Source organism: Saimiri boliviensis, chromosome 11 (assembly GCF_048565385.1).
Source record: "Saimiri boliviensis isolate mSaiBol1 chromosome 11, mSaiBol1.pri, whole genome shotgun sequence".
Taxonomy (NCBI): domain Eukaryota; kingdom Metazoa; phylum Chordata; class Mammalia; order Primates; family Cebidae; genus Saimiri; species Saimiri boliviensis.
Window position 1 is genome coordinate 87,895,010 of NC_133459.1, and position 21,683 is coordinate 87,916,692.

The window sequence follows — 21,683 nt, forward strand, 5'->3', positions numbered from 1 at the left end:
AGATAAAAGGAGCTTATAGTCAGCACCAGATGCACCATAAGACTGGACATAAAAATTTTTTAAGATTCTCATGGAAACTGTCTGCACATGGCTTGTCCACCTCTTTCAAAAAATCTCTCTTTTTTTTTAAATTATACTTTAAGTTCTGGAGTATATGTGTAGATCTTGCAGGATTGTTGCATAGGTACACACATGCCATGGTGGTTTGCTGCCACCAACCCCTGTCACCTACCTCAGGCATTTCTCCCAATGTTATTCCTTCCCAACCTCCCCACCCCTGCTATCCCTCCTCTAGCTCCCACCCCCCAACAGACCCCAGTGTGTGATGTTCCCCTTAGTGTGTCCATGTGTTCTCATCATTCAACTCCCACCTATGAGTGAGAACATGTGGTGTTTGGTTTTCTGTTCTTGGGTCAGTTTCCTAAGAATGATGGTTTCCAGCTTTATCTATGTCCCTGCAAAGGACATGAACTCATCCTTTTCTGTGGCTGCATAGTATTCCATGGCATATATGTGGCACATTTTCTTTGTCCAGTCTATCATTGATGGACACTTAGGTTGGTTCCAAGTCTTTGTTATTGTGAACAGTGCTGTAAACATACGTGTGCATGTGTTTTTATAACAGAATGATTATAATCCTTTGGGTATATGCCTAGTAATGGGATTGCTGGGCCAAATGGTATTTCTAGTTCAACATCCTTGAGGAATCACCACACTGTCTTCCACAATGGTTGAACTCATTTACATTCCCACCAACAGTGTAAAAGTGTTCCTATTTCTCTACATCCTCTCCAGCATCTGTTGTCTCCTGATTTTTCAGTGATAGCCATTCTAACTGGCATGAAATGTTATCTCAATGTGGCATTTCTCTAATGACCAGTGATGATGAGCCTTTTTTTTCATATGTTTGTTGGCTGCATAAATGTCTTCTCACACCAAAGTGCCTGCGGTTTGGATGAAGCAGCCTGAAACAAGTCAAGGTGCCACTGCCTGGGGCCCAGCTCAGAGACTACCAGGGATGCTCCAGTCTGGTTCCCTGGAGTTCATAGCATCCTGTTACCTGGATCTGCACATGGGGGTGCCTTTCTGCCTCTCGCCATCAGGTAAGTGCTCCTCCAAGCCCCCTCCTGCTGGCCTGGAGACAGCAGCCTGAACCACACCCCTACTGCACTCCAGCAGAGCCCTCCAGACCAGAAGCCCCACAGCGGTTAGCCCTGGCTTGGACACTGGGCCTGCGGCACCAGAGCGGGAGCTGGCCGCCCAGCTCCAATCCTGTGGCTCCAGAGTGCACCGTCGCCAATAGCCATGTGGGTGCAGATGGGTGGCAAAAGTGCCTCGGGCAGGGTCTGGGCTCGGTGAGCTGCTTGTGCTCGTGATATTGAGGCCATTTGCAGCAAGCTCCTACAGCCCGAGCTCCAAGCTGCAGCCGCAGCCACCTGCACCAGCACCGCCCAGATTGTCTTGGGGGCTTTCTTCAGAGGAGGCTGTCAGCATCCTCAAGTTGCAGGGGCTCCAGACCCAGCACTGCTTCAAGAGGCTTTTTCTCAGGGGCGGCCTTCTCTTCTCAATGGCCTGAAACCTCCATCAATTCCCACGAAATTTACGGGGAACACAAGGCTGTCACTAACATTGGTGGCGCCAGGACTGGCACGCGTGGGTTGCACACGTCGGTCACTGAGCCACGTGCAGTGATGCCACCTGAGGCGCTCACGCCGCACACTGTGGCTCGCCTGTGGAGGCTGGGACACGCGCACGCTGCACGCTGCGGCTCTCCTGCGGAGGCTGGGACACGCGCACGCTGCACGCTGTGGCTCGCCTGTGGAGGCTGGGACACGCGCACGCTGCACGCTGGGGCTCGCCTGTGGAGGCTGGGACACGTGCACACTGCACGTTGTGGCTCACCTGTAGAAGCTTGGCCTCGAGCACACCGCACGCACATAATGGCTTGGCTTGCCTGTCGCGGTGGTTTGGCTTTGCTGTTCCTGGCTTAGCGTGGTGTTCCTCGCTTGGCTTCGTGTTCCTAGCTTTGACTGACGTTTCCTCCCTCTCATTCCTTTGCTGAGCTTGGCATTCCCCTGGCTGGGTTGGGTGTTTCCTTGGGTTGGACTGGGCTCTCCCTGGGTGGGCGTGGGCTTTCCTTGGGTGGGCTGGGCTGGGCTGGGCTGGGCTCCCCTCCTGGGGTGGGCAGGTTCGGGCTAGGATTGACCTTTCTCTTCAAATAGGTTGGAAACCCGTAGTTTCCTGCTAGTTGGTCAAGCTGGTTGGTAGAGGCGATCTGCCCACTACTACTGGCCTCCCCTGGCTGTTAAAAGCAGACCGTGGCTGAGGTTTGTTCAAAGCTAGCTGCCTCCGCTATGAAGAAGCCCTTTGGTCTCAGGAGCAAGATGAGCAAATGGTGCTGCCACTGCTTCTCCTGCTGCAGGGGGAGCGGCAAGAGCAACGTGGGCACTTGGGCAGACTATGACGACAGTGCCTTCGAGGAGCCAAGGTACCAGGTCCGGTGAGAAGACCTGGACAAGCTCCACAGAGCCGCCTGGTGGAGTAAAGTCCCCAGAGCCGATCTCATCCTCATGCTCAGGAACACTGATGTGAACCAGACAGACAAGGAGAAAAGGTAGCTGGGCCTCGCTGAGAGGAGGTGGGATGGTGGGGATGTGCCCTACTGGTGTGGGGGCGGTGGCGGGGTGCCTGGCTTTTTCTGCAGGCCCCACACCATCCTGGCTGTGGAAACCTCAGAGGGGTCAGGGCACAGGCCTCTTTATGAGCAGCAACGTGAAAACAAAACTTTAACTGATTTCCAATCAAATTATAATTTCCCTCGGAGAACATTAATAGACTGTCTTAAAGTGATGTACCTCGCAAAACTAAATCGTTGCAGTGGATTATTTTTAATGTACACATTTTAAAACAATGTCATATACATTATAGAAAGGTATATATTGAGAACTAAGTTCCATAGTATATCAACTTCTGGCTAAATATTCTTCAAATAAAATTCAATATGTGTTTCATATCAATGTATCCTATGTAAATATGTTATTTACTGAGAAACCTTAGAAGGAAAATAAATGGGAAGATGGTTTGTGTCTTTGAATAGGAAGACTCATTTCTCTTAAGATATGAGCTCTTTCTGCGAGTGTTGAACAATGAGAACACATGGACACGGGGAGGGGAGCACTACACACTGGGGTCCGTTGGGGGGAAATGGGGTAGGGACGGGGGTTGGGGAGGTGGGGAAAGATAGCATGGGGAGAAATGACAGATACAGGTGAGGGGAAGGAAGGCAGCAAATCACACTGCCATGTGCGTACCTATGCAACAGTCTTGCATGTTCTTCACATGTACCCCAAAACCTAAAATGCAATAAAAATTTTTTTTTAAAAAGATATGAGCTCTTTCTGTATTTATCACTTTTACCTAAACCAAATGAAAATAGCAAAGTTTTAGCATTTTTAAATTAGGCATGCTGTCTGTTATTGTGATAAATTAATTTTTTTGTAGCAGAATAGAAAAAGATTTGCTTTCCAGATGTCAAAATTTGCATGTGCTATTTCCACAAATTGTTAACTAACAGCTGAAAAGACATAAATGAGCAGAACAGAATAGGAAATCCAGAAATAGTCAAATGTATGTAAGAATTTAGTCCTTGATAAAGGTGATGTTTTATATTAGTAAAAAATTTAATTATTCCTAAGTGAAATGCATGCTGTTTGGAGAAACCTAGCTAGATTTTTATGTGATAAAAATAAATTCCTGCAGTATAGAGTAAAAAACTTTAAATACACGAAAGGTGAAAAGTACCAGAAAAAAACCACAAATGCCTATTTATATAAGCATATATAAATATTTAGGTGAAGTCTTTGTCCCCCAGGCTGGAGTACAGTTGTGTGATCTCAGCTCACTGCAACCTCTGTCTCCCAGGTTTAAGCAATTCTCTGCCTCAGCCTCTCGAGTAGCTGAGATTACAGGTGCCCATCACCATGCCCGGCTATTTGTTTTTGTATTTTTAGTAGAGATGGGTTTCATCATCTTGGCCAGGCTGGTCTTGAAATCTTGAACTTGTGATCCACCTGCCTTGGCCTCCCAAAGTGCTGAGATTACAGGTGTGAGCCACTGTGCCTGGCCTATATATGCAGATGTATTTTTATGTTCACAATGACCTTCCTAAGAACCTCCCAAAGCAAGTATTCTGAAGGTTGGCTTGCCAAATAAAAAACATCCGTATATAAGAAAAACATTAACAGAGGTCCAACATCTTTACAAAACATGTATTTTCATTTTACAGAGGATTCTTTCAAGTCAACCAAAAGACAACTAAATAAACTCAATTTAAAATTGGGCAAAGTAATTTTGTATGTCTACCAGTGATCTACGCACTTAGGAAAACATAGTGTTCTGGTAAGAGAAGGAATTTAAGTTAGAGGAGGAATGAAATACTGTTTTCTATTTCACAGAAATTAGAAAATACTGTTTAGAAATTAGAAAATATTTTCTAATTTCTAACAGAATTAGAAAATACTGTTTTCTAATTCTAATTTAAGTTAGAAGAGGAATGACAGGCCAGGTGCAGTGATTCAGGCCTGTAAACTCAGCAGTTTGGGAGGTCAAGGAAGGTGGATCATGATTTCAGAATTTGAGACCAGCCAGGCCAGCATGGTGAAAGCCCGTCTCTACTAAAAATACAAAACTTTGCCGGACCTGGGCCTGTGGGCGAGTACTTGTAATCTCAGATACTTGGGAGACTGAGGCAGGAGAATTGCTTCAACCTGGGAGGCATAGGTTGCAGTGAGCCAAGATTGTGCCACTGCACTCTGGTCTGGGGGCACAGCAAGACTCCCTCTGGAAAAAAAAAAAAAAAAAGGAGGGAATAGAGTATGGTTTTCTATCCACAAAGTGTGTGAGGATGAAGAACAGTGGTATTTACACAGTTGCTTAAAGTTTAAGTTGCTGTGACTTTTCAAATAGATACTTTGGTGGTAAGAACTCTATTTTTAAAATGTATATGCCTTTTACCCATCAATTTCAATATTCTGAAATAGCTTTAATAAATGTATACATCTACAACTCTGCACTGGATGTTAAGAAGCAAAAAAAACTATTCAGTCTACTCACAAAACAGTACATTGTGGAATATTATGGGGAATTGTACCAAAAGAAGAACCATATAAATAATGCATAGGGACAAGAAAGAGGAAGAATTCTATAGCACACAATAAAGGAAACCTAAGAACGAGAGTTAAAAATAGTAAAGAACCTTTTTTTTTTCTAATGTAAAGTTTTTTTTTATATAAGTTTTCCCACATGGTGGGGCCTTGCTTTGCATGTTGATGAAGAACTACACAAACAAAGCTAATATAGTTAAAATCGGCTTGCCTTCCCATAGTTGAAGCAGGTTCTTGGAAGTTACAATTTAAGGTACCCCAAAAAAGTTTGAAATGAAACAAAACAGACATAAACAATGAAAAAAAAAGAAATGTATACATCTTTTTTTTTTTTTTTTTTTTTTAGTATTGCTTATAATAGCAATGTATTGAGAAGAACTCATATGAAGATTTTATGAACAAATTTCAGTGCATCCATGGCATGGAATAATATGTAACCATTGAGGGTGTCAATAGATAGAGATATGTTGACATGCAAAGATGTAATTTGGTATATAAAGTGAGGGAAAAATCTGTTTTACATATACACAAACAATCTGCTTTTGTGTTAACTAAAAAGATGTAGAAAATATGATCAAATTTATTTCTGGGGATTTGTGAGTGAAGTTTTTCCCTTTCTCTTATCTGTGATTTCTGCAACGAACATCTCAAAAGTTTTAGTTAAGTTTCAGTAGTCATGAAATAATCCTTGGGAAGAGAAGAAATATGCTACTTGCATAGATACAAATAATTTCTCCCATTCTATTATGTATTTTTATTTCTGTGGATGGGTATCTTCTGTAAACTTTTACCCTATCCAGAAGTAGAGGGAATCTGTTTACCTGTTCCTGTAGATTTTATTGTATATACATTTTATTATATATTTATCTTCTCCTTATATATAGATTAATGTGTAAAAACTGTGGATTAATGGTTTTACTTTAGTTATATATGAAAATTAAAATAGCAAATATAACTGATTATTACTATTACAAATGTATTCCTCTACAGGAGTTGTTTGTTTTTTTTTAAATATTGAACTCACCAGCTGTATCCTTTCAATCTGATTATTCATCAAACATAAGCCAGACACCTATTATGTGGCAGGTGTGTCTCGAACCTATTACGTGGTAGGCAGGTTCTACTCCCTGTCAGTGTCCTTCATCTTTGAAAACTTCATGTTTACATGCTGGGGCTGGGCAAACTGAGAGATTTTAAACTGGGGTATTAGAACTTAATCTCAATTGAAGCTTTTCCTCTCTCCTTTCAAACAGAAGCATTTCTGAAGGTAGAAATAGTAAAAAGATAACATTTAATTGCCCTTTAAAATTTATAACAATCTTGGATAAAGACTGTTTTAGTACTTTTAAGAACTAAAATGGGATACATAAACAGCAGCCACAAAAAAAGAATGAGAGCATGTCCTTTACAGGGACATGGATGATGTTGGAGGCCATTATCCTTAGCAAACTAACACAGGAACAGAAAACACCAGATAGCACATGTTCTCACTTACAGGTGAGAGCTAAATGATGAGAACACACAGACACCTACAGGGGAGCAGCACACACGGGGCCTATCAGACGGTGGGGGTTGGGAGGAGGGAAAGCAGCAGGAAATAGAAGGAACGGGTAGCAGGCTTCATATCTGGGTTATGAAACAATCTGTACAACCCTCCTTGGCACACATTTACCTATGTAACAAAACCACGCATCCTGCACAGGTATCACTGGATGTAAACATTGAAGAAACTCCACAAATAGTTTTCCAAATCCTTTTTAAAAAAAGAAAATTGATAGTAGTCTTAAATCCTAATATTAATGATTGGAAATACCTGATTTACATACATTCTGTAATTCCGAGTATTGAAAAAAATGAGACATACTTAGTCATTTAAATCTCAAGTTTTCTTTGGCTTAAAGTTTTTTGAAAACCGAAGTAAGAATTAGTTTATTTTAGAAATTTGTTTTTGTTTTCACCTCAGCCTTCTTATTTCATAGTTCTTTTAAGAACTAAAATTCATCTAAATGCCAGTCATCGGACTAGAACTGTGCCAGACCTGTTATATTATAACGTTGCCTACCTAATGTAAGGCACCAGGGATTGTAAGATGCCTCATTATTTTACGTCCCAATAAGAGAATTATTTAAATGCTGCCAATTACAGTTATGGTAAATCATGAATTACAAGTGACATTCCAGTGTAAGAAATGTTCAAACGTGGAATCATCTTAGAATCACTAAAATAGAATGTTACCTGTAATCTTTAAAACATACCTCAAAGTGTAGGTATAATTGTATTATCTCACTCAATTCACATCTCCAGTAGTAGTAGTAAAAATTATAATATCTAGCAATTATTGAGCTGTTGTGTTAGGAACTATTCTCTGTCTTTTGTGTAGAGTCTCATTTAAGTATTACAGTGGTTTTCTCTGAGAAAGTTACTATTTTCATTCCCATTTTATTGTTGAGGAAATTGAGATACAAAAAGGCTAAGCAACAACTAGGAAGTGACAGAGCGGAAAGAGGATTCCAGCCCAAGTTGAATAGAATGCAAGGGCTATGCTCTTTCTGTTCAAATAGGCTGCTCTTTCACTCATACAGTGAGTAAGGAGGGGTAATAAATAGTATACTTTCTTCAAAGGAAAATGCAATGTTTGTTTTGAAGGCAGAGTAATAGCAGACTGTTCAGTGTTTGCAATGACATGAATTGCTGAGGTGGCTGTAGATAGTGCACTACAATTTCCTAAAAAGTCTTCTCACTCTCATAGAACTGCCCTCCATTTGGCCTCTGCCAATGGGAATTCAGAAATAGTAAAACTCTTGCTGTACAGAAGATGTGAACTCCATGCCTTTGACAGCAAAAAGAGGACAGCTCTAATAAAGGTATGCAGTAGCCGACTGTATCGGCATGAGATGGATTTGATTCCAATATGTAGAATAAAGATGAGTTTTCTCATTTAAATATGGCTAGTTGGTGAAACCTGTGGAATATTTCTTTTGAGTTCCTAGGATTTATGATTTGTTTTTGGTCTAATACTGACAGGCCGTACAGTGCCAAGAAGATGAATGTGTGTTAACGTTGCTAGAACATGGCACTGACCCAAACCTTCCGGATGTGTATGGCAATACCGCGCTACACTACGCGGTCTACAGTGAAGACAAATTACTGGCCAAAGCACTGCTTTTATACGGTGCTGATATTGAAGCAAAAAACAAGGTATAGATCTACCAATTTTATTTAAGAAATACTGAAATGCTATGGTTTTAACACTGACCTCCTGTGTAAGGGTTAGTTTTCTGTATTTGGAAGCTCAAGCATACCTGAATGAAAATATTTTGAAATGACTTAATTGCCTAAGACTTTATTTTCAATATTGTTAAATTTAAAGAAGAATTAGAGGGTACAGCTTTTTAAAAAATGTACTTGTGGTAAATTTCTTTTTTTGAAAACACTGAAATTGTAAAAGGTGATACTTATTGTTTTTTCTAATTTTTCTTTCCCAGGTTTTTTGTTTGTTTGTTTATTTTTCCTAATGACCGTAAAATAGTAAAATTTGCCCTGGAAATAAGTTTTACATTAAAACTCCAAGAAAACAAAAACATGTTTCAGTGAAAGGAAATCCTGCTGCTTTGGCAAATTTCTAAGAAAAGTAATAGATATGAAGTGATGTATCTTGAGTGGCAAGGCTTAGGGTAGCTCTGACTGCTCATGAGGGAGAAATGGAAAGGGGAGAAGAGAGCAATCAGAAATATCAAGGCTAGTTTGGAAATTAGGTAATGGAGGGGAAAGACCATGAAGCGGTTGTGTGTGTGTGTGTGTGTGTGTGTGTGTGTGTGTGTATGTGTGTGTGTGTGTGTGTGTTGGTACTCATTCATTTCTTTTGTATGGTGAGACAAAGTTCTCTTCAGTTTTAGAGAATGAGTTTTCAGTTTGGGAGAAGGAGTTAGTTATAAATTGCCTGGAGATCAATGTTAGGAGGCCTCTGAGGAACCAGATTGGCAGTGAATAGGTGGTAATGTAGTGGGAAACCCTTGAGCAGAGGGAATAACAGGTACTTAACTGACTCATGATCCTCTTCTGGTAGAAATAGCCAACTAGAGTCTCAATTCTGCTTTCTAATTTAGAATGTCTTGATTGGAAGGTGGGAGATAAGGAGCTTATAAATAACAAGATCAAGTTGTATTTTGAGTTTACTAGACCCTGTTCTTCTCTTACCTGGGAAAATTATTTGGTGTTTTCAGCAAATGAATCTCTCTCCTACTCTTTTCTCTTTTTGGCCAAATCCTCAAATGATAAAGGGAATTGGTCATGTGGCTAAGAGAGGACACTGAAGTAATTATCTGTTGCACTAGTTTTCAGCTAGAATTGTGCATCCCAGTAACCTGAGGAAAAATTTTAAATAATCTACAAGTCTAGGCTCTCCCCCTGAAGATTTTCTTAAAGTAAGTCTAATAAATCCTGGACATGTATGTTTCAAAAGGTTTCCTTGAAGCCAGGCATGGTGGTGAATGGCTGTAGTCTCAGCTGCTGGGGAGGCTGAGTGGGAAAATTGCTTGATCTCAGGAGTTTGAGTCTAGCCTGGGCAACATAATGAGACCTTTCTCTAAACAACGATGACAAATTCCTCAAAATCTGGATACACTCCTGCTGAGGAATCACTGAATAAATAAGTGTAATATATAAATTCTTACATCTCAGAAACTTAAGATCTCTAGAATAGCTGCAGTTGGAGTTGGATATGTGCTAATTCCTTTATATCTTTCATTTCCATAATACTAGTTTGACTTTTTTGGGGGGTGGGGGACAAGGTCTCTGCCAGGCTGGAGTGCAGTAGTGTGATCAGAGCTCACTGCAGCCTTGACCTCCCCAAGCTCAGGTGGTCCTTCAACCTCAGTTTTTGTGTTTTTTTTTTTCCGAAGTAGAGATGAGTTTTTTGCCATGTTGCCCAGGCCAGTCTTGAACTCCTGAGCTCAAGTGATTCACCTGCTTCAGGTTTTCAAAATGCTAGGATTACAGGTGTGAGCCACCATTGCTGGCCTAATCTGACTTTTATTTCTGTGGTTGGGATGTTAAAATGAATATTATTGGCAGTATCAATCAGCTTACGGAATAATACCTTCTCCTAACATCAGTTATTCACTGCCATTCAGAAGGTCTTTAGAAATTTGCAGTGAGTAGTCTTCAATAAGTAGAGGATGGTCCTCTTAGGATTTTGTTTCTCTTTGTTACCATTCAAGTGCTTAGCTCAGTAAGTTGTTAGTAAGATCAGAGTTTTCTCAGTTAGAATTGTAGCAAATTCTAAACCTCTTTGATCAATTGAAGCTGTATTATCAACTATCCAGTATCTCTCTAAATGGTGTTGGGAAAACTGGCTAGCAGTGTGCAGAAAGCAGAAACTGGACCCCTTCCTGACACCTTACACTAAAATTAATTCCAGATGGATTAACAATTAAACATAAGTCTTAACACCATAAACACCCTAGAAGAAAACCTAGGCAAAACCATTCAGGACATAGGCGTAGGCAAGGACTTCATGGCTGAAACACCAAAAGCAATGGCAACAAAAGCCAAAATAGACAAATGGAATCTAATTAAACTCCAGAGCTTCTGTACAGCAAAGGAAACAATCATTAGAGTGAACTGGCAACCAACAGAATGGGAAAAACATTTTGCAATCTGCCCATCTGACAAAAGGCAAATATCCAGAATGTGCGAAGAAATAAAACAGATTTATGAGAAAACAAACAAACCCAATCAAAAGTGGTCAAAGGATATGAACAGACTCTTTACAAAAGAAGACATATATGAGCCCACCAAACGTATTAAAAAATGCTCATCAGCACTGGTCATTAGAGAAATGCAAATCAAAACCACATTGAGATACAATCTCACACCACTTAGAATGGTGATCTTTAAAAAACCTGGAGACAACAGATGCTGGATAGGATGTAGAGAAATAGGAACATTTTTACACTGTTGGTGGGATTGCAAATTAGTTCAACCATTGTGGAAAACAGTGTGGCAATTTCTCAAGGACCTAGAAATAGAAATTCCATTTGACCCAGCAATCTCATTACTGGGCATATACCCAAAGAATTATAAATTATAAAATTATAAATTATTATAAAGACAAATGCACACATATGATCATTGTGGCACTGTTTACAATAGCAAAGACCTGGAACCAACCCAAATGTCCATCAATTATAGACTGGATAAACCAAATGTGGCACATATACTCCGTGGAATACTATGCAGCCATAAAAAATGATGAGTTCATGTCCTTCGTAGGGACATGGATGACTCTGGAAACCATCATTTTAGCAAACAGACACAAGAACAGGAAACCAAACACCACATATTATCACTCAAAGGTGGGTGTTGAACAATGAGAACACATGGACACAGGGAGGGGAGCATCAGAGACTGTGGTTGGTTGAGGGGGTCTAGGAGAGGGACAGCAGGTGGATGGGGAGGGTAGGGAGGGATAATGAGGGGAGAAATACAAGATAGAGGAGATAGGGGGATGAAGGCAGCAAACCACCTTGCCATGTTTGTAACTATGCAACAATCCTGCATGATTTGCACATGCACCCCAGAACCTAAAGTACAATAAATAATAAAAAATAAAACGTTTGTAGAGCATTTGCTTAATCAGGATGGCAGTTTTGAACACTGAAAACCATGGAGTTATTGAGACTACATATAGGGATTCTGTAAATTTGGTTTCACTATTTCTGTGAACTGATTATTTACTTAGTTACCAATCTGGAAAACTTAAATACAAATTGATTTTAAATGAATAAATGTTAGAAAAATTGTTGAAATGGGCAGTATGAGACTTAGTAGCAATATTTATTGCACATTGGAGCTTGATCTTTTGGTAAAACATGAAACTAAAGAAATATTTTACAAATTCTTGCTTTATACCCAAGAATTTGTCTTGGAGTTTGAGAATATAGAGCTAAAAGATACAGCTCTTTGTTTAGATGGAAAAAATATTATCATCCAATAACACCATGCCAAATGCTGGCATAGAAGCAAAGATTCCTGGAACCAGTAAGTGTTTAAAGTGAGTTTTTGAGATGATCAGAGTTAATGTGTTGAGGAAGAAGAGAGGTGTCTCCAAGGCAAAGAGCAGTGTGTGAGAAAGCACCGAAGAGTAAGAAGGAAGTGACTATAATTTGTTTGCTTTCTATGAGTGTAAGTTTATAGGATCTTATATAGTTTCCAGTTCAGTTGAGAAGTACATAACTTTTTGAATCAAATATCATTTTTGCTTTTATTGTTTTACAGTGTGGCCTCACACCACTTTCACTTGCTGTATACGGACAAAAAGAGAAAATGATGAAATTTTTAATCAAGAAAAAAGCTAATGTAAATGCAATTGATAAATTTGGAAGGTATGGTTATTTTTTTTAATCTCTGTGTTGTAGAATGATAGCAGTCACTCAAGTCATAAACATTTATAAGATTAACTTATTGCAACATAGTGATCAGGATCAACAAATCAGTTAAGTAGAAAAACAATTAGACTGGGCAACATAAAGAACCGTTTTAGTGGGATTCCTCTTACTACACTGACTGATGTTATTATGTGACATTTTTGGTTATATGATTTATGTTAGCTAAATGGATTTCATATTTGTCTCATGAAGTGTGAACTTTAACTTTTAGTTTACTTATGACTTAGTATTGAACTTAACTCTTTCTAGTAGTTTTTAATCTCTATGTCTTATATGCTTTTCTACTAATACACTTTATTAAACATAAATAGGAGTTGATAATCATTTTGTCTTTGGAATAACTCTGCGATAACTTGCTTTCTTTGAAGAATATTAACGTTAACTTATGCCTCCAAGACAAATAATGGCTATTCCCACATACTGTAAGTTCATCCGCTTTTGTTTTAATTCCAGTGTATTTTGATGGTTTATTTATTTATTTAATTATTTATTTATTTATTTATTTATGAGACAGAGTCTCGCTCTGTCACCAGGCACCAGGCTGGAGTGCAGTGGTACCATCTCTGCTCACTGCAAACTCCACCTCCCAGGTTCAAGCAATTTTCCTGCCTCGGCCTCCTGAGTAGCTGAGATTATAAGCACGCTTCACCATGCCCAGCTAATTTTTGTATTTCTTAGTAGAGACTGGGTTTCACCATGTTGGTCAGGATGGTCTCAATTTCTTTACCTTGTGATCCGCCTGCCTCGGCCTCCCAGAGTGCTGGGATTACAGGTGTGAGCCACTGTGCCTGGCCTTATTTTTAATTGGTATGGAGAGAGGAAGTAAAGATAGTTTTAAGTGGATACACTGTTCGTTTAATGAAGGCAAGGTGTAGGTGGGTGATAAGAGAAAAGAGCTAGGCTTCGGATTCACACAAGACTGGGTTTAATTCCTAGCTTTCTTACTTGATAGGTGTGTGACCTTGGCAATGTTATTTACCACCAAATGTGTTGTCACATATGAAAAAGAGGAGAATATCTCCTTCAGAATTGCCTGTGCATAAGCAAGAAAGATGTGTGTGTGCGGCATTTAATTCAGTGCCCAGCACATGCTTATTGGCATCATTAACTGAAACTATTATGACTCCTGTTTTCACCATTCTTATTAATATTACTGCTTTCAGTATGCAGATAGCTCTTATGTGAACCCACAGCTGATTTTCTGTTACCGTGTATCAGTCTCGGGAAGTGGGAAGGAAATCTTTACTTAAATCTTTGTTCACTTCAGATAAGTGGCCCTAGCATAGTTTCTTGCCCATCAAAGGCCTTTAAATTAGTAGCTTCTACTATTTAACGCCCCACTGAGATAAGAGGTTTTCTGTTTGTCCCTTCCTTTTAACCTTGGTGGTATTTTACAGAGATTAACACTTGAGCACCCAAAATGCTTACATCTTTTAGTGGATGCAAATGTTTAATTTTGCATTGACAGGCAAGATATTAAATGGGTAAAGTATGCCAGATTAGCTTACAACTTTATTACAGTTAGGGAAAAATTACCTCGCTGTCATTTTAGGACTGTGCTTATACTTGACGTATGTTGTGGATCAGCAAGTATGGTTGGTATGGTTGGCCTTCTACTTGATCAAGATATTGATGTATTTTGTCAAGATAAATCTGGAAAAACTGCCAGGGATTATGCTGTGTCTAGTCAACATAATATGTAAGTGTTTACATGAAAAGTCTAGTTAACACTAAATTAAGGCTTAAAATAATTACAACGATTTCATCTTATATATCAAGTGAGATGTAGTAGTTTGGTTTGGGTAGTTTTAGAGTGGCAATGAGTTAGTCGCCTGCGTCAGCTAGAAATCAAGCAAAGGGTAGACCGGTTAGAAGTACCAGTGTGTGCAGGATTCTTTATCTCAGGACTTGTAAGACCTTTATGTTTACAAATTCCAACATTGTTCATTTTATCCAAGTATAACACCTATGCATGAGATAAAAAATAGTCTCATAGCCTTCATTTTTTTTTTTGTTTTGATTAGTTATTTGGGTCTTGAAATGTCCAGTTTAGCAGAAAGTCATTTACTGTCTTCTGAAGACTATCTCTTACATACTCTTTGAATTTTTCAAGAACCAAAGGGATTTACTAAATCCAAGGAAGACAATCCTTTTTATCAAATCAGAAGGACTAGAAACAAAGGGCATTCCAATCATTCTGTTGTTTCCGTTGATTCTGTTGCATTTTTGCCCCTGAAACTGGTCCTGCTGCCTGGTAATGGTTGATCTTTGACACCAAGATGCCCTTACTGATTCAGATCCCTGAGGTCTTCATGGTGATTCATACAGAGATGTTGAAGTTACAGCATTTTTTAAATTCACATACCTGTGCTTATAGGCTCAGCCATTATTCCCAAAGCACCAGCACCGTGCTCTGGCAATGTGACTTTATCCACACACAAAATGAGCTAATTGACCATCAACCCCATGTTCAGCCTAGACTTAGCTGAGACCTTCATGGTTAGAGATCCTTTCAGGCCTTTGTTGGTCTTTTCCGTAGCAGATATTCATTGGGCTTGCTCTAAATGGTCAGAGAGGTTGAAATAATGTGGCAGGAAGAGATGAGTGTTTCTTTTTTCTTTGCTACCAGTTCTGTACCCTCATTCACCTTTATATCCTGTATAATACCTGAGACAGTAGAAAGTCCCATGTTTACCTTCCCCAGAGCAGCGGACTCCCAGTTGTGATTGGCCCCTTGACTGATCTGTTTTAAATAATAATGAAAATTGCCCAAGCTACTTGCATCTCTACCTCAATATTTAAAAATATTTTCAAATTCTACCTCACAGGAAGCCATTGAAGAGAATTCTCAGAATCTCAAGTAGGTTAGTTGGACTTAACAGAGCCATACCTTGTCCATGTCTCATCACTGAATGTAGGGAATCCATGAGCCCCACACATTGGGTGCCAGAACATAGGGATCCATAAGCCCCACACGTTGGGTGCCAGAATGTAGGGCTCCATGAGCCCCACATTGGGCACCAGAATGTAGGGAGCCACCCCTACATCACCTGTGGGTACCCTGAGTTCGGTGGCGACAAAGGAATGAGAAAAAGACAGATTAAGAGAGACAATGGGACCAGAGGGCCATCACTTATTACTTCAGAGGTGACAGTGAAATCCCCAAGCTCTGACCATCCATTCTATTTATTGGTTACAATCACTTTGATCTACAGGATAGGGGTGGAGTAATGGTGGGGAGAGGATGATGGTGGAGTGAACCAGTGAGCCAGAACTGAATCAGTGAACTGGAACTGATGTGTCATTCTAAGGATTAATAACAGTGGCAGTTTGGGGGTTTCACAAAAGAAGAACATGTGGTTATCTTTAGCTTGTTATCTAAGTACAGCTGATGGAACACAGACCTTACAAGGAGCCCACAAGTCTGGCTACATCATAGTGCTATGAAGGGTTTTTATAGCCTTGAGCACAATGTTTATGGTAACAGAGCCAAGGTCACCCTGAACTGGAACATGAGGCATGAAGAGGCTTTCCTCCTCAGAGGCCTCCTGCGGCCTTCCGCAGTGTATTATTCCCTGCTTATATGTTACTCATAACCAATTTATGTAGCTACTCTGTAAGTTCTTTCCAATCACGTGTAAAAGTAGAACTTTCTGCTTGCTTCAGCAGCACACATTCTCAAATTGAAACAATAAAGAGAAAATTAGCATGGCTTCCTGCATAAGGAGGCCACACAGATTTTTGAAGCATTCCATATTTTGCACAGTCACTGGAAGGCCATTTGACTGTTTGCTTACTAGCTATAACGCAACAGAGTGATTCAAAGCAGAATGGGTGTCACCAAAATATTGAAATTGTTATTTGTACTGCAAAAATAGTCATGTAAGGTGGTCTATGAGATAACACTGGAACTGAATAATGTGTGTGGTGTTGTGTGCAAAATACGTTGTTAGTATGTATGTCGAAAACTTGCAACTTCTTCATGGAACCTAAAAATAAATGAAAGTAGGGTTTTGGTCTCTCATGTCAGCTGGAGATGAATGTGGATATAAAGCATCATCCTGACAAACATCTGCTGTTTGAGAGTTTGAGTCTATAGGGAAGGATCATTGGTCCAAGCCAAGTCTTAACATCCATTGTTTTTTCTGCCCTTAGTGTGATTGATAGACTCCATAATAGCGGACAATCATGTCATCTACTTTAAGGAGATATTTATCAATAAATTTAGTTACAAACTGTGAAATAGTTGAGATGCCCTGAACTATGAGCCACAAAGAGTAGGACAACTAATAAGCAAAATTAGGACTTAATAACATTTCCTGAAAACAGCAACATTTTCATATTGGAACCTATGCACAAAATACAGATTGGGTTTTATTTGAAATTCCAACATGATTTCAGTCATAAAATTTAGGAACAAATTATTCCATTGCTTTAATATTTCTGTGAGCTTTTAAAAAATGTTATCTTGTTAAATCTTTATAACAATCTAGTGAAATAAGGCAGCAAAGTTCTTATTTTGTAGAAGATGACATTGAGCCCAAGAGGAGCAACTTGTCCAAGAACAAATAGCTGTTCATTATGCAGCTAGGACTTATGCAGAGCTGGTACACGTTATGTCAGACTAATGCGAGTTAACTTACTGGGTCATAGTGCCCTTGATTTATGACTATTTCACTTTACTCTTTTTCTTGTTTATGATAAGTTTGTAGAATGTACACATAGGTGGATGGAATAATATTGTTAAGTTCTGATATTCTGATATTGTTTGAATTACTCTAAGCATTTCACATTTGGTAAGTATTTTTTATCTCAGTATTAAAAGTCTTTTTATTTATTACATTTTTATACACAGAATTTACCAATTACTTTCAGACTACAAAGAAAAACAGATGTCAAAAAAGTTTTCTGAAAACACCAATCCAGGTAAGACTTCTGATAGTGAGTTACTTTAGGCCAGTTGTCAGCAGGCTTTTTGGCACCAGGGACCGGTTTTGTGGAAGACAGCTTTTCCATGTACTAGGGAAAGGTTGAGGTGGTTTCGGGATTATTCAATCACATTACATTTATTTTGCTACTTTATACTATTAATACATTGTAATATATAATGAAATAATTATACAACTTACCATAATGTGGAATCAGTGGGAGCTCTGAGCTTCTTTTCCTACAAATAGATGGTCTGATCTTGGGACAAAGGGAGACAGTGACAGATCATACGACATTAGATTCTCATAAGCAACACATGATCTAGATTCCTCATGTGGGCAGTTCACAACAAGGTTCATGCTTCAGTGAGGATCTAATGCTGTCACTGATCTGACAGGAGGCAGAGCTCATCAGGCAGTAAGATGAGCCAGAGGTGTGGCCGTAAATACAAATGACACTTCCTTGGTTTGCCTCCTGCTCACTTCCTCCTGTGTAGTGAGGTTCCTAATAGGCCATGGACTGGTACCAATCTGTGAGGCACTGGTCAGGAAACATATGCTCGTACCAGCAAGGTCTCACTATTGCTGACTTCACTCCTCCTAATTTGAAATGAAAAGAGATATATTTACTTTGTTGGAACAAGATGTGTTCTTCTATCTGTGGGTTAATTGTCATGATAACAGTAATTTTGTTAGAACAAGATGCTTGGCTACCATTCATCAAAAGGTTGTCATAATAAATATACAAATTGGCCAACTCTAGGCTCGGCAGATGATAATAAAAGTAGAAAATGTTTCACAATAACAAAAATGCTACTATGCTACCTGGATGTGGACACCTAATACATTGTACAATCCAGATTGTATAAGGACACCTTTAATTTAGCCATCTATTTATCAGAGAGCTTTTGATAACAAGGAGACAAAGATGAAATTGATGTAATTTTGATCTTTAAGGTGCTCATAACACAATTGTCTCTATTTCATTTCTGTGCTTTTTCAACATAATTGACAAAGAAAACATTTTTATTTATGTTTTAACTTGTCCACTTAACTATGAAATGTTTTTTAGATACATTTTTTTCTAATGCTACAGAACACAAATAAAAATACAAAGAGGAGCTCGTTATTATGATTATCATTTTTTATTATTTTGCTACTTTATTCAGTGCTTGCTGTGTGCTAGATGCCCACTGGAAACTTATAATTATGATTATTTATTATATTGATTATGTGCCAGGCATAACTGATGAGGAATGAAAGCTTTTTGAAAAAAGGTAGGTAGGATTGAAGGTAAGCATGCAAACTGAGTAGAATATTTCAAGGTAAAGAAGCAGAAGAATGATGATTGGCAGAAGGAAGGTGTAACAAGATTGTGTGTCTGCCGGAAGGAACTTCTAACGCGATTCCCTCTGGGAGGAAGAGCAGCAAGTGCAGAAGACAAGATGCTTGAGCGAGCTTTGCAGGGTTTGTGAGCAGTTCACTTTTGCTAGTACCAAAAGTGTGAGATATGAGAGGTTGGGAATGAGGTGAATACTCAGCTAAGGCAAGTTTATAATAGTCTTTTTAATACTATAGAAACGAGTAGGTCTTCAGCCTTGGTCATCATGGTGGAACCCCATCTCTACTAAAAATACAAAAATTAGCCGAGTGTGGTAGCCAGCATGTGTAATCCCAGCTAATTGGGAGACTGAGGCACAAGAATCACTTGAACCTGGGAGCTAGAGGTTGCAGTGAGCTGTTGTGCCACTGCACACCAGCCTAGGCAAAAGGGTAAGACTTTATCTCCATAAATAAAGGAATGAATGAATGAATGAATGAATGAATGAATGAATGAAATGAATAGCTCTTATCTGTTGGGCCATGGGAATTTTACCAGTAGAATGCTTTGGACTGCACATACTAGATGAGCAGTGGCTAAAACAGTAGGAATCAGAGTTGTTTGGGTTGTTCAGTGATATCCCAGGATCCCACTTGTCCCTCTTTCAGCTGTGTTGTTGGCAGTGTTTTATTATGTCTCCTTTCATAGTTGGCTAATCCACAACAGCTCCAAACATCTTGTTCTCACAGCACAACATCGCAAGGGCTGCTTTTCCTCACAGTGTCTTTTAAATGGGTAGAAAACTTAGAAGCATGCAAGACGCTTCCTGTAACATTTCATTGGATGGGTCACACCACATGCACATCCCAAAACCAGGCACTGGGAAAGCGGAGAAGTGATTAGCTTAGAATACTCATTTCTCTTTCTGAAGCTGAGGAGGGGAATTGGGATAATAAACATCCCAATAGACTTGTGTTTCTTCTGCAAGAAAGAATAAGGAAAGGCTATTGGTAGGGAGCCAGCAGTGTTTCCTGCAGAGGCTCATTGGAGAAATTTGAGTAGGGGAGTCACAAGATTAAATTTGAGTATTAAGGCATTCTGGTTATGGTGTAAAAGTGGTTAGCAAGCTTTTCCTGTAACGGATGAGGTGGGAAATGTTTTAGACTATGTGGTCTCTGTTGTGTCTAGTTAACCCTGCTGTTGTAGTGTGAAAACCACCACGGATAACATGTAAGCAAATAGGCATGACTGAGATCCAAGAAAACTTTATTTACAAAGCCATAAGGCAGACTGGATTTGGCCTGTGGTCTGTAGTTTGCTGACCCCTTATAAAGGATTGATGGAAGGTAACCATGTAAAGAAACCAGGAGACAAAGGAAGCTTTTGCAGTAGTAGTCAGCTACAGTTTCCTTGTCACACATCCTTGAACTAGTGTCAATGTAGTAAGAGGTTTTCACCCATGCATGGTGAAAAAAAAGAAACTTAGGAATCTTAGTTACTCATTTAAAAATGCTGGCCTTTTTTGTGGTGTTATGTCTTTTTCATTTGTTTTGCTTAAATTTTTTCATGTGAGAAATAACATTAATAGTTGGCCATTTTTATTTAAATAAAAGCCATTTTCTAAATGTTTATGTTCCAAATGGCAGTGGGAATATAAAGCAGAGACAGAAGAGAGGTATAGTCAATATGATTTAGTGATAATTGAATAAGAAAAGTTTGGGGGATAGAAAGCTCAGATGATGCACTGGTTTCCAGATTGCACACTAGCATTTAACCTGGACATGCGGAAGGAGTAGGAAATTTTCTGGTGAATACAGAAGAGTAAACAGTAGCAGGTTAGTAGGAATGACTAAGTTTTTTCTATGCATTTTTAATGGAATATTCATACAGGATATTTTGAGTAGGTAATTGGATAATCAGCATTTATAACTTGCATTCTACTAGTTTGACTCTCAATAATAAGACTTGTCAAAGATCCAAGAATCTGAAAGTTGATGATAAATGTCCATGTGTATCATCATCAATGACTGAAAGTCAGCATCCACAGAATTGGGACAGATGAACTTAATAGATAAAGATGAATGTCGGAGTTGTGTTTCTCTTAGGGACTGACACTCTCTGTTACCTGTGGGACTCACAGCTGCCAGGAAAGAAAGAGAGCAAGAAGCCTATTGAAGAAGCACGGCAGATTCAGTCCTGGAGTGCCCTGTTTGGCTTCATGTCTTAGTTCTGACTTGTAACAAATTATTTTCCGTAAAATGTGCTTTGTGTTTTTCCCCTCTGGCAGCATGTGAACAAACAGAATCTCTTTCGTAGGGCATTTTTGTATTCTTTCTTGAAACAAAGCAACATGTAAATAACAAAAAGAAGAAAGTAAGAGAAAGAGTATTTTTTGTATAGGCTAGCATTTAGCATAAACTTGGGAGTGAGTACCAGGATTATACTTAGAATTTAGGGATGGGATGGGAAAACAAGATAGAAATCTATATTTAATACAAACATTTCAGTATATTGGTTAAAACTTTTATGAAAATACATCAAAGGATCTTTGATCCACTAAACCAGGAGCTGGCCAGCTTTTTCTGCAAAGACTCAGATATATTTATTTTTTTGAGACAGGGTCTCACTCTGTGTCCCAGGCTGGAGTGCAACTGCATGATCATGGCTGACTGCAGTCTTGACTTTCTGGGCTCTAGTGATCCTCCCGTCTCAGCCTCTCTACTAGCTGGGACCACAGGTGTGCAACATCACACCCAGCTAATGGACTCTATGGACTATAAAGTGAATAAGCATGGCTGTGCTCCAAGATACTTTACTTAGAAAA

The 21,683-nt window shown here is 39.3% G+C and overlaps 1 protein-coding gene and 1 non-coding gene across 2 annotated transcripts; both read left to right on the forward strand.

The window, feature by feature from the left end:
- Positions 1 to 922: 922 nt before the first annotated feature.
- Positions 923 to 21,086, forward strand: LOC141580453 (uncharacterized). Its single transcript, XM_074381548.1, is given in 9 exon segments — positions 923 to 1,103; positions 1,180 to 1,355; positions 2,316 to 2,614; positions 7,912 to 8,026; positions 8,187 to 8,360; positions 12,441 to 12,547; positions 14,163 to 14,309; positions 17,466 to 17,536; positions 20,965 to 21,086. Coding segments are annotated over 9 exon segments (1,392 nt in total).
- LOC141580491 (U6 spliceosomal RNA) lies at positions 16,268 to 16,371 on the forward strand. Its single transcript, XR_012512659.1, has one exon. It is a non-coding gene; the product is annotated as a U6 spliceosomal RNA (small nuclear RNA).
- Positions 21,087 to 21,683: the final 597 nt, after the last annotated feature.